This window comes from Arachis duranensis, chromosome 4 (assembly GCF_000817695.3).
Source record: "Arachis duranensis cultivar V14167 chromosome 4, aradu.V14167.gnm2.J7QH, whole genome shotgun sequence".
In the NCBI taxonomy this organism is placed as follows: Eukaryota; Viridiplantae; Streptophyta; class Magnoliopsida; order Fabales; family Fabaceae; genus Arachis; species Arachis duranensis.
In genome coordinates, this window is record NC_029775.3 from 642,696 (window position 1) to 656,850 (window position 14,155).

A 14,155-nucleotide genomic window follows, 5' to 3' on the forward strand; every position below is an offset into this window, starting at 1 on the left:
ATTATTATTATTATTATTATTATTATTATTATTATTATTATTATTATTATTATTATAGTCGCTAAACAATGGAATAATTTGTGTGCAATTAAGTAGGTATGATAAGGTAGTACAAATGAATCCACCCTTTAATACACGATTCTAATAGGAAAAAAGGAAGAATTAAATAAGTCCTGTTTGATGGTGAAATCCATGACTCTTTCTGTAGGAAGCACAATTAGCGGTTAAGAATTAAGATGTCATCAATGTTAATTTATTTTTAATTTGTATTTATATTATTTCAACATATATTTTATATTGATAACTGATTTTAATAGTTGATTGTAATATATAGTAATATATTCGTTGAGTTAAATATTTAAATCATCTAATATTTTTAACTATTAATTTCACATAAACAAATGATAATTTTCTTACAGATAAATTGTAAAATTGATTAAATAACTCTATTTTTTAATATAAAAATGTCTGTTTTACTAAAATAAAGTATTTTTATTTGTAACGATATAATATGTTTTACACATAATATTTTAATATTAAGAAGATTATTAAACAATCTCTTTTTTATTTTTCTTTGATCACCACATGTAAAATATTTTGTTCCATAAAATTAAGATAAAAATTTATTTGTAGTTAATTTATATAAAATTAATAATTAAAAATTATTAAATAATTTAATATATTTAATTAAATTATTATCTAATAATCTTTAATTATTAATTTTACGTAAAATTATTAGCACATGAGTTTGAAATATATGTTCTTAAATGGTGAAATTTAAATAACATTTCTCGAAAAACAATGACATAATTAAAAAGGTGTGGCTAGGTGATCCATCTTTAGAATAACAATTTATACGTGCTCGCATGACTTAATTTGGAATCGGTGAGTTGTCAATAAAGCACAATCAAATAATAACAATAACATTTTGAAGAGAGACAAAATAAGAAATTAAAATATATAAGTAGAAAGCATAAAGAATGTGAAACAACAAAATTATTACTGGAATTCCGGGAGTTTGGTCGGAGGAGGCAGGTGAAAGATTAGACAAAAGGTTATTGCCTTTCACCATAAATTTAAAGTCTGATTTAATTTGATCTTTAAAATTTTAAAATTTATAATAGTGACTTACATTAATTTTTGAACTAATTTTTATTAAAGTAAAAATTTAAGTAAAATCGACTTCACGTGAAATTAATAACTAAGAATCGTTAGATAATTTGATTAATTTGACTAAATTTTTATTTAACGACTCAGGTATCAACTTCGGGTGAAGTCGATTGCACCTAAATTCCTACCCTTCGTTAATCACATATTATTTCGGTACATTAATTAGTTACGATTTGAATTTTTTGTCTAACTTTCATATGTTTGAGATTTTTCAAAACTCTAAAAACTTGATTATTGTTTATAGAACTGCAAATTTTTAAATTAAACTTGTTATCGTCTTTTTCGCAAAGATTTTGGAAACCAAATAAATTTTTAAGAAGTCTAATAGATTTTAGTTATATAGAATCTAGTTAAAAAATCTAAATATTGACAAATTAACCTGTAAGATCAACACGTCATTTATAAAAATTATCTCAAATTAAAACATGAATTGCTATTATAAATTTTAGGATCCAATTGAGTCAATTTTAATTTTAAAGATCAATTTGAATTCAACTTTAAAATTCAAGAACCAAATTAAATATTAACTGTTTGTAAAACAATAAATTAAATATTCGTTCATATTTTCTTTCACTACTTTTAAATTGAATAAGTATTTGAGCTATACATACATGAAATTAAGTAATATTACCATTATTGCATTTATGTATGAGTAGAATCACAAACTGACGGTGGTGGAAGCCGATGGAAACTACGTGGAACCATTCACGGTGGATGACATAGACATCTACTCCGGTGAGAGCTACTCAGTCCTCCTCACCACAGACCAAGATCCCACCAAAAATTATTGGCTTTCAGTGGGAGTCCGAGCAAGAAAGCCACCGATCCCACAACAAGTCCTCACGGCTCTCACCCTTTTAAACTACAAAAACATCTCCGCCTCTGTCTTTCCGGCCTCTCCGCCCCCTGTCACCCCACAATGGGATGACTTCGAGCGGAGCAAGGCCTTCACAAAGAAAATCATAGCCAATAAGATGATGACACCTCAGCCTCCGCGCTACTCCCACCGCAGGATCGTGCTCTTGAACACGCAGAACAAGATCCAAGGGTTCATCAAATGGGCCATTAACAACGTCTCTTTATCTTTGCCCACTACTCCATACCTCGGATCCATGAAGTTCAAGCTCAACAACACCTTTGACAGAACCCCCCCGCCGGAGAACTTCCCCAGCGATTACGACATATTCAACCCTCCGGTGAACGCAAACGCGACCACCGGCAACGGCGTGTACGTGTTCCGGCTGAAGGAGGTTGTGGATGTGATTCTACAGAATGCGAACCAACTAACGGGGAAGGGAAGTGAGATTCACCCATGGCACCTGCATGGGCATGACTTCTGGGTTTTGGGGTACGGAGAAGGGAAGTTCAAAGCGGGGGAGGATGAAAAGAGATTCAACCTGACACATGCGCCGCTGAGGAACACGGCGGTTATATTCCCTTATGGTTGGACTGCGTTGAGGTTCAAGGCAGATAACCCTGGCGTTTGGGCCTTCCATTGCCACATTGAACCTCACTTGCACATGGGTATGGGTGTCATTTTCGCTGAGGCTCTGCACAAGGTCAGGAATATTCCCTCACAGGCTCTCGCTTGCGGCCTTACTGCCATCAATGCCCGCCATTAGAGAACCTTCACAATTTATTAGTTTTGGTCATCGATTAATTATTAATGTTTAAAAGTGTAAACTAAAATATATTGTTAAAAGTAAAAATTCAGATGTAGTCGATTTCACGTAAAGTTGATAATTGAGTGTCATTCCATGAAAATTTAATCAAATTATCTAATAGTTCAGTTATAAACTTCACGTGAAGTCGACTGCATCTGAATTTTCACGATTGTTAAATTATTAAACTAAAAAAATTGAGTTAACCACGAAAAATAAGGGCCAAAAACATCTGATTGCCCTCTAGCATTTTTGGTTGCCCCTAATTTTGGTCTTGGGCTTTTTTTTTTGGTTTACGTCTTGGGTTTTTTTGTTTATATTTATTATTATGTGTGGGATTGTTGGGCCGATTGTCCATGGTACCCCATCTATGGGTACTCAGTTACAGGCTCTTCATTTGTTGTCTTGTAATTTTGTTTCTCATTAATTTATGAGAACAATGTATTAGCCAAAAAAAAAAAGTTATGAGAACAATCTGGCCAGATTGGAGCGGATGGGAGGACCAGATAAACTTGATAATTATATATCCGACCCAAAAAAAAGGAACTTGATAATTATATAAAATTATTTTGTGTAACAAACGTTTATATTTTATATTCACACTTAACTTGTCAATTTTTGAAATTAATATGGTTCTATTTCAACATTATTTTAGAAAAATGTTTGGTAATAACTAAAAAAATTTAGTCGAAAACGGCCAAAATCTTCCTTTTTTGGAATTATTAATTTAATTTGAATAAAAAAATTGAATAATGTTAGTCTAAAATATTAGCTAACAAAATTTAATATTTTCGCTAACACTTGGTTAATTCTAATCCTAAATAATATGTTAGTCTAAAATATTAGCTAATATTAATAAAATGTATTGATTCTCTAATATTTCTCAAAAACATTTAAACTTGAATAGCCCGAATCAAGTAAAACAATATTGAATATCAATTGCTCCACACACATTTTAATTAAATGCAATTTTTTAAGAACTATTATATTATTTTATAACAAGTAGTATCTTAGCGTTAAAATTGTTGACGTAACATGTTCTGATGTCAATATGTATACCTCTATTTTACTCAAATTATTTTAAAAATTATTTTCTTTATAATTATATAAAAATTAACATATGATAAATAATTATACTAATTATTAATTATCTTAATTATCAAATCATTATAATATAATTATTAATCAAACATAATTAACCATAAATATAATATTTTTTTATAGCTTTGTTATGCACGTGTATATTAATTAATATGAAATTGATATTTATATCAATTCTATAATTTATTTTGTGTTGTTAAAAGTTATATATAATATTTCTTTTATGGTTATATATAGTACTTTGAACACTTTTCACTTACCATGCAAGGACAATTCATATTGTTTAATCTTCAAGGACCATATACCATAAATTTCCCAATCAAACTATACAGTTTAGGATGGGTGAGAGAATCAAGAATTTTAGCCGAGATATAACTATCCAAATATTTTTGTTGATTTAGATTTCTTTTACTGGTATTAAGAAACAAATCAGAGGATTAGAGCATGTGACTATGAATTAAAGTGTTGGGGTTTGAATCTTTTTTCATCCACAATCGGTCAAAAAGGTAAAGACCTTTATTTATAGGGTATAAAAATTATAAATGGATTGCGGACCAAAAGTTATAGAGTTTGGATGTAGGTATTTTATTGAAATAGAATGGCCTTATCTTAATTTAAAAAAAAAATAAATAGTGGATATTTCTAAATAAAAATGTATGTCATAAACTTTAACGTTTAATTCGCATATTTTTACCTTTCATAAATTCTTCTTCAGTTAGGTTTGTATAGAATAGCAAAATAATTAAAATATTTGTAGCATAACAAAAATGTCTTCCTCGTCATTAATATGTTTGCTCGCAGTAATTGTAACCACTCGAGAGAATTGATGACTGTATCAAAGATACACGTGTTATTGCTAATATTAGCGTATCAGAGAATTTTAAATTGGTTAGTTTAAATAGTCTCAGACCATGAAACAAGGGAGTATTTCGAGCCTACACTGAGATACTGACGGCGATTCTCAAATATCGCAGAACCGATTAGAATACGATGAGATAGAAGGCAATTGAGACAAATAAAAGATAGAAGAAACGGGTTATCTACTTTTAACGGTCAAAGCGAACCTAAACCTTTCCTTCCAAATTCAAGAATTCGGAATGAACTAAATTTCTCCAAGTAGGATTCAGACCTACAACTAGTTAGTTAACAGCCGACTGTCCTACCACTGAGCTACTAAGGAAATGAAAAAATTGATCTTATAGAGTTCAATTTCTGTTGTTAACCCGATGACTAATATGAGCTCGAAGTTTTTTTTGTAACTCGTGAAATTTCTTCTCAATGGCTCCGTTCTATGCCTCATTTCATAGGAAACTCCAAAGTGGTTCTATTTCATTATATTCCACTCATTTTAGATCCCCTATTTTAGTGTCATAGATCCCTTATTTTAGTGTCAGTGATATAAGGGACGTCGTTTTCAGTCTATCTCTTTCTATTTTTTTTTTACAGAAATATGGAAGGTTGAATAATTATTATACAAATATATGGATTGAAAATTAGATAATAAACTGGAGATTGCAATAGATAATAAAAAACAACAATTTGCGATGATTTTTCAATCTTTTACACTGGATAATCTAATATACTTATGCATGAAAATAATAAATTCGGTCATTGTAATTGGACTCTAATATGAATTTTGGAGTGCATTCTCCATAGGGCTCTCTTATCTCTTCATTCTTCAAGCTCGGATTATGCAAGAAGAGACTGAGAAAAAACTATCAGCAACAATTAGGTATCATATTCATATTGATCTATTATACGCCTTTGTATTTAGTATTGGATAGACCTCATATAATAATTGTCATGGCTCTACCCTATCTTTTATTTTATTTCTTCGACAATAATAAAAAAAACTTTTTGAATTATGGGAACAAGAAAAAAAATTCAACACCTAAATTTAGTATTCAAAGAATATTTTTTACTAATCTTATTTTTCAATTATTTAATCCCTTGTCTTACCAAGTTTCATATTAGTCAGATTAGTAAGCATCTATATGTTTAGATGCAACAATAAATTGTTATTTTTAACAAGTGATATTGGAGGTTAGTTAAATAGTCACATTTTTTTTCATAATGTTATTAAATATAATGAATGCATTTGTTCTAGGAAGTCTATTTTATCATAATTTCGAACTTCTATTGCTCAACTTTTTAGTATTTTTTTGTTTCTTACGTGTTTGTGCTATTTAGGCTGAACATCCTTGTCCTTTGTTATTAAAAAGAAACGTTCAAAAAATAAAGAAAGCGGTGAAATTGAAAAACACAAATTTGATGTTGAAAAAATTTCAGAAATGACAAGAACTAATAAAAAAAAGATATCTAATTAGTGAAAATTAATGCTCACGGATACCGACAAGTGCACCAGATCGCACAAGTAATACCACGGTGAGTGGATATTGTTTCCACAAGAATTAAAGGATTGAGCAAGCAAATTTCGATTAAAAAACCTAATTAGATTAATAAGACCTAATTGATGATCGAAGAGGGTAGGAGAGTATCTTGATGGGAGCCTTGAGAATCTTGAGTGCTGAATGCTTGGATGTCACGAATAATGAACTTGAATGATGAATTGAGAGAAGACAGTGATAATGAGATTCAAGGGTTTTGAAGATGCTTATGCTCTTAGGAAAACCAATATTGTTTATTTATCTTGAAGTTTGCAAATATCTTTCACGATAAAACCTTTAGTAACTGATTTTCGATTCATTGACTCCTCAGTTACTCAAGCATTAATTAGGTGACAATTAATTAATTAAGAGATTAAGCACAAAAAATGGTTTTAGATTCAATTAAGATGTAAAAATAGTCCTTAAGTCGAATTATATGTCACGTATTCAAATTAGTCCTGTCCAGTTAAATCTTAAAAGAAAACATAATTTTCAAAAGTTGTTCTAATCCGAATTATATATCACTTATTCAAAATTAGAGTGATTGAAAATCATGTATGTGTTGAACACTAATTGAACCGCTATTCCTAACCGAATTGAAATAGTCATGAAGAGTTTTGAATCTTTGATTCAAGTATCAAATTTTCCAATTATAATAAAAGAATTCAAGAAGATTTAGTTTACCTTTCGATCCACTAATTCGAATGAAGAACGAATAACTCAATCATGAAATAGATCAATGCAAGACTTCAAAATAAAATAAATGTAGATTAATTATTCATAGAAAATATAAACAGAATTCCTAACCCTTTGAAAAAAATTAATTACTCACGAAGAAGTAAGAAAAACAAGAAAAAGAAAAGTAGTCCAAGGACTTGATGTTTTTCTGTGAGCTATGCTCACTTATTTATAGCCTAAATTATAGGTTTCAAATTTAAAACTAAACTAATCTTATTTATCAAAGAGGGAGATAAGATAGCTATTCTAATATTATTTTTCGGAAAAAAAAGATAAGCTACAAACTTTAATTTTAAATTCAAAACGAGAATTTAAATCTAAACGATCAAATCTCTTATGCTTCTACAAAATCAATAACTAATTTTCTAGAGTGTTTAATCTCCTGGATTTGATTAAAGTTTCTGAAGATGTGGATAGTTAAGTTTTGGGTTTTAATTGTTGAATCCATGAGTTATAATTGTGCTTAAACTGGCTTAGATTAAAAGAAATTTAGGCAAAAAGTCCAAAATCACACTTGGAGGAGGATGTATACACCGGGCGTGGTGTGTGGGCCGCTGGGTGTGAAATTGGGTCGTCGGGCATGGAGTTGGGCCACCGGGCGCAGGGAGTTTCCGCCAGGCATGCTTGAGCGTGATTGGAATCCTTCAGACATGTGTTGCTTTACTCCTTTGGGCTACGCTTTCTGGGTCACGTTTCTTGGACCACGTTTTTATTTTCTTTATGCTTGCTTTTCTTATAAAAAAGTTTTGTTTTTTGCTATTTTTTTAGCACAAAATTTCTGAAAAGATAAACACTATCTAAACTCCAAATATTTGAAGTCACAAAAAAAAGCTCCAAATATTTAATTATTTATTAAATTTTATTAGAAAATATAAAAAATTTAATTAAAATTTAAAAAAATAAATAAGAACAAAAATTAAAAAAATTATTTAAGATAATGTGTCATTAATATCTTTGAAAAACAATACTTCTTCTTATCTTTTTACAATGAAGGTTAAGAATTTAAAGAAAATCAACAAAAATCGAATATAAAAAGACATTAATATCAAAAAAATCCCTTGTAACAATATTTTATTTTATTTTAGAAGATGGAAGCGACCGTTACGATATATAAAAAATACTCGATTTGAAAATATCATTAGAAATGATATGTTACAATTTTTTTTGTTACATGTTAAAATAATGGAAAAAAAATATCTTTTACCTATTCACCCGATTTGTTGATTTTTTGAAAAATGATAAAATAATAGACCCTTTAACAAGAGGAAAACAATTTTTTATAATAAATTCAATAATTATTGAAATCCTCATCATGAAGGAAAAAAAAAAAAAGCAATGAAATTCTAAACATGACAAAAATTCTAGATAAAAAATTTATGCCATTAGATATATTTTAAAAATAGACTAAATTATACAACAAAAAGACTCAAACAAAAAACTTGATTAAAAAAATATTTAGCAGGTATTACAATTTTTTTTTATTAAATGATAATTGGAAGTATTTTTTTAAAAATACTCTCGTAAAGGAGTTAATACTCAATTTGGTCCCTAAATTTATATATGAGTCTCAATTTAGTCTCTGAAGTTTCAATTGCCTCTATTTAGTCCCCAAAATTTATAAATGTGCCTCGTATTAGTCCTTGAGACAATTTTTAGTATAAAAACGTTAATGAAGCATTGTTATAGACTAGTTAAAACTTGTAAAATAATGCAATTTTAGCTTTGACATTTAAATAGTTCAAAAACGTCATCGTATCACTTATTTTATTAGGTAAAATTTTAATAAACACTATTTATGATGTTGTTTTTGGGTTATTTGAGTGCAAAAATTCACACTGTTCACGACAGTGTTCCGTTAACGTTTATAAGTTGAAAATTATTTCAAGGATTAATATGAGTTATGTTCATAAAGTTTGAGGACTAAATAAAGACAATTAAAATTTTAAGGACTAAATTGAAACTTACATAAAAATTTAGGAACCAAATTGAGTATTATCTCCTCGTAAGGAAGATATAGTTAGATAATAAAAACTTGCATATAATATGAAAAATCATATTAGATAATTTAATAAATTTAATTAAATTATTATATAATAATTATCAATGCTCAACTTCACGTAATAACCCACTTAATATCTTTTTGATTACCAGTAATAACCCACTGATTCCGGTTCGGTTTAAAAAGTAAAAACCGTCCAATGTTTCGTTTTAAAATCCTTGCTTTAAGTCCATTGTTATTCCTCTCCGTTGCAATTTGGTAACTCGTCTTCTCAATCAGTCTCTGCCTTCTTCTCCGTCTTCATCCTCTCACTCACTCACTCACTCACTCACTCACTCACTCGGACGCTCTCCTCTTACCCGCTCTCCCTGTGACACTGCCAAGACGCCGTCAACACAGCGCCCCTGTCTCGTACGTCCTGCAGTCGCCGCCACGTCGTCCTCACTTCCGCTGCCTCCAGCCCTCCACGCTGTCCTCATTCCTCGCTCTCCACTGCAACCATGCCTTCGTTAGGGTTTGTCCTTCTCTCTTCACCTCATTTTAGTTTACTTAATTTTATTCTCTTAAGAAGCTAATTTTGCGCTGAATCAATTGTTTGAGAACTGAAATTAGTTTTGGTGCTAATGTATGAGGATAGTTTTGTTCTTTTGTTCCTTTTTTAATTTTCATATAATTGTTGAGTTGTTATGTTCTGTGTTCTGATTTTTTTTATTGTGTTAAAAACCAATAAGTAAGATATGCAAGTTAACCGTTTGTCAAATTAGACGTAAGAGTATCATTGGATTATAAATATGATAAACTTAGAATATCATTGTGATATGTATGTGAAGTGTAATTACTCAAGGCTATTCTCAATTGGATAGCGTCACACCTCTCTGTAACTCAGGAGCTGAAAATGCCCGTTAGTATTGGACTATTGTCTATTGGTGGACACGTGGAGAAAGAAGTTGAAATCAAGGAGATCCGCCACAGTGCTAGGATTTGAGGATCCCACCCAGGACATGATGATTTTGTAATAGGTTGATGGTATTAATAGGAGAATAAGGTATCAGGAAGGGTGTGTTTAGTTGATGTGAATGGTCGCCCTATCCCTCTTATTTTTCTTCAATACTTCGGTTTCTTTTCTCCCTACTTACTTGAGCAATTGAGACCCAATTGGCTCTATTTCTTTTCCCTTGTAAGAAACACATCACTGATAATACTAGTACAAAGAATTACATCTTCCTTATTGCTTCCTTTTCTATTTACTTTTCTGTGTTCCTTACTTGGAGAGTGAGTATTTAATGCGTATCTAGTGAAAGAGAAAGCTGTTTGTGTACCTAGATAATTCGAATATTTATGATCAAGGTTTGATCAAGAAATTGAAAGTGTTTGATGGGCTTGCAATGTCAATTGGAAATGGCCACATTGATACTGCAGAGCTTAGAACTGAAAGTGAGCTATCATAGGTTTGGTAATCTGTTTCCTTTCTATATAAATTTTGGCAACAACAAAAAAATTTTAATTTATTTTTTAACTTGTTTATGTTTTGGGGTGATGGAGGGGAAATCAGACACTCTTTAGTGGGATTGAACTCTAATTTTATCCCTTATCTAGAAGACTAGTCAATAAGTTGGTCATTCTATGAGTTTCCCATGGATAACTAAGTTTATGATGATAATATGAACAGTTTGGATACAGAGAGTTCCATTGATGGCAACGCTGCATGGGTGAGAACTTGCTTGCCAATGGTGTACTTTTCTTTTCACAATGACTTGACAAAATTGAAAGATTAAATTATGATATTTTCCGTTGAACAAAAGAGTTGTCCTGGGATACAAATGTTCTTGACCAGTTAATTTAGTAGGGTCTTTATTAGTCTAAAGCTGTTTGATTATTTTCATCATAAGCCAAGTAAAGTAATAATTTAACCAAAATTTTGTTAGTTATTGAAGTGGTACACTTTAAGATTGGATTTTGCCTTCATAGTATACATGCTGTGTCATATGGCTGCAATTGTTGTATAATATCTACAATCATATGAAGCAACTCAATTTAGATGGTAGGGTATCAACATAATATGTGCCAACAGTCATGCTTTTTTCAATTGTACAAACAGATGGAGAAGGAAAAATTGAGATACAAGCTAGTCCAGTTACTCCAACTTCGAAAGAACTGCAACTTCTAAAAAGGTATAAGGTCACATAGTGTAGATGCTTTCTTTTCTTTTGTTTTTATATATATATATATATAATGCAAGTTTGTAGCCACTGTCGGATTCACAACATGCATGATAGAATCAAAACTAAGCTTGAGATAAGCGTTCAATTCAGTTGTTTTTTTTCCTCTATGAATTAAGATGATCATAGAACATCAAATACATTTTGTCTCTTTAATTCTGTACCAAACCATGAAGAATATGAGGTGAGACCAACATAAATGATTCAGAATAAATTCAGTATGTTTCTTACTTGGTATGGAGCTTCAAATACTCAATTACAGAATACAATGCTAAATTTCTCTGTGACTACGAAAGAATGCTTCTACCTTGGGTTTCTTTTGTACAATCAATTAAATTTGATTAATGCATCTTCATTGACTTCAGTTTCATTCACAATTTGTCAATCAATTAGGCTACGCTTGAGAGACCAAAGTTTTATAGAGAGCAAAAACAAAAAAAGAAGAAATTATGTTCACGGATGCAATAGGGAATGCAGGGTACTCTCTGCTGAAGGATTTAAGAGCTGAAATTGAAGTGAAGGATGGAATTTTTTCTCTCTGCTTTTGGGTTTATTTGGCCAACTCAACTACATTTCCTGCTACCATTATTCAGCAGGTATGTGCTTCTTTTTTTTTTTTGGCCTTTTTTCTCTCGTAAGAATGGCAAAAATTTCATCGCTTCTGGTTATGGCATTGTTCTTTTAGAATTGTTGTTTGTGTCATTGGTTGGTTTTTTCCTGATATGAAGGAGGGTTAAGTTAGCTCTTAAACATTATTGATTAGTTACTTTAATTTAATGATATTTAGCTTGAAATTGTATCATTACCGTGGTGACCTTGTTTTCCTTGGCCAGTAGTTGCGAATGTAATATGATATATTCTGTTACAATTTTCTTGTATGAATCAAACAAGCATAAGAAAGTTGCAAAATTTTTAACTTGCATGTTTCACTGTCACTGCACATTTAAATTGTTTTGACAATTAATGTGCTAGATTAATGTGTGGTTTCTCTATATTTTATGTATTTACATCATTGGTGTTTTCTTGATGTATTCCCCTGCTATATTTGTGTGGATTGCGAATTGATCTCCGATTCCCATTCTGAGTTCAATTTTCTGCTCCCAGTTCTACTTCAAACTCTGACCACAAACCTCTTGCCCTGTGTGTATTTCTTCGGAATTTAGAATAGACCTTTGCAATTTGATATTGTTATATATGATGTACATATAAGGGTTTGAATATTTTTTACTGTGCTACGTTAATATTGTGTCTTGGAGAGGTAAGAGTAAATCACTATTGGTGCTGTTACCTGAACACTTAACTCTGAGGTTGAAAACTTTCAAGTCCAGTGCTTTTGTCTAACAGTAGTGATTCTTTTCTTTTTGGTTACCATTGTGGTGTATGTTCTAAGTTTTCAGTTAGATAATTCAAGGCTTCAAGCTGAAGTTCAATGAACTAATTGGTATGCAGGTTTGCTCTGATGTTTCTGAAAGTGCTCCTTTCCTTGTTATAAATGATCACAAGAGAATTAATCTTCTACCGCTTCTTCTCTTACATGAAGAAGCTCCTGATACTGGCAATATCAATTCCTTGACGGAAGTTGCATATGCAACTGTAGATTTTGAGTTTCCATTGCAAAATTGGGTTCACATTGGATGTGAGGTATCTTCTATGATTACTTGAGGATTGTGTTGTGTCCAATATATTGCATGTTTCTTCGGTGTATAGCCTTTTCATCACTGAGCTATAACTATGACCTGCCTTTACTTATATTTTATTATTGTTAAGACATTGACCAATTTGCATTCGATGTTGTGTGTTTACTTTATTTAATTAAAACAAGAAGTAAACAAAGTTGAACAAAAAGAAAAGACTTGCAATTTCCTCAACGATAAACCTTCCCTTAAAGCACATAATAGTTAGCAAATAACAGGGCATTTTTCTTGCTTTTACTTTGACACACTAATCCTTTTCCAGTGTCTCTCTTTTTCTCTTTACTTCCGCCGCCCCTCCCCTCTTACGATTCCACATATATGATGTAGCTATCTGTGTCATTACAGGTTTGCCCTAATCACATGAAACTACAGATTAATGGAGAGATTGTTGGAGAAAAACCGCTGTCATCAAATAAGGAACCCAGTTCAAATGATTTGAGGAAAATAGTTTTGGCAAATATTGGTGGAGATGGAAATATTTCACACGGTTATGTGTACAATTTTCAAGTTTTCCCTTCTGTTTCATCTATTAAAGATCACCATATGAAGGTGATTGGGTAATTATAGTTTTGTTCCTTGAAATGGCACTATAATTTCATTTCAGTTTTGTAATTTCCATATCTCTGAGTATCTGAATTAGGCATAAAACATAAGTTGTTCCTTTCCTGACAACTCTAATGTTTGATGCCAGGATCCTCCTCTAAAGTTATCTATTGATGAGTCATCTGCCTCTGAGATTGAAGAAGAAAGTGATGGTGTTTGGAGCATTGTTGGTGGCAAGGTATGGAATATGTTTTGTTCAAGGCACTTTGTTAATCTATCTGCTGAATGTTTTGAATCATAAGAAGAATGCTCCTGTGGGAGCATGATATTTTCAGTTTGAATATCACTTGCATTATTTATGTGTCTTTTGAAAGGTGCTTACAATTGTCTTAATATGGGATCTCAAATTACAATATTGATCCTAGCTTCTAGGTTGTCAATTCTATTTCCAACAATATCCTTAGAACTATCATGGGTGGCCTAACCATAAATGTTCATGTCATAAAATTCATAAAATAGTCATATGAATATTTCACACACCTTAGAGCAGTAGAGGAACCAAGTGAGGGAGGAAATAATAGCTGACAAGAGAAGATTAATCCACTGCCTTTTCATTACACAAGAAGAAGTAGGCTCAAGGGTA

General features: G+C 31.0%; 2 protein-coding genes and 1 pseudogene across 4 annotated transcripts in view; all 3 read left to right on the plus strand.

The window, feature by feature from the left end:
- Positions 1 to 2,913, plus strand: part of LOC107482474 (L-ascorbate oxidase) — an 8,145-nt gene extending 5,232 nt beyond the window's left edge. Inside the window, exon 5 of the mRNA XM_016102980.3 lies at positions 1,827 to 2,913. Within this exon, the coding sequence (XP_015958466.1) occupies positions 1,827 to 2,792 (966 nt within the window). The 3' untranslated portion in view covers positions 2,793 to 2,913. The remainder of the gene's footprint in view (positions 1 to 1,826) is intronic.
- A 2,563-nt stretch (positions 2,914 to 5,476) lies between these two features.
- On the plus strand, positions 5,477 to 10,504 carry LOC107482353 (protein TIC 214-like; annotated as a pseudogene).
- The window catches only part of LOC107482472 (SH2 domain-containing protein A), a 17,573-nt gene continuing 12,707 nt past the window's right edge, over positions 9,290 to 14,155 (plus strand). For 2 of the 3 annotated variants that reach the window (XM_016102976.3, XM_016102977.3), the window contains exons 1-6: positions 9,290 to 9,570; positions 11,155 to 11,227; positions 11,669 to 11,871; positions 12,725 to 12,916; positions 13,315 to 13,518; positions 13,661 to 13,750. In XM_016102976.3, the coding sequence (XP_015958462.1) occupies positions 11,725 to 11,871; positions 12,725 to 12,916; positions 13,315 to 13,518; positions 13,661 to 13,750 (633 nt within the window). In that variant the 5' untranslated portion in view covers positions 9,290 to 9,570; positions 11,155 to 11,227; positions 11,669 to 11,724. Of the gene's footprint in view, positions 9,571 to 11,154; positions 11,228 to 11,668; positions 11,872 to 12,724; positions 12,917 to 13,062; positions 13,519 to 13,660; positions 13,751 to 14,155 lie in introns of those variants that run through there. The other variant, XM_052260777.1, reaches the window with a different exon arrangement.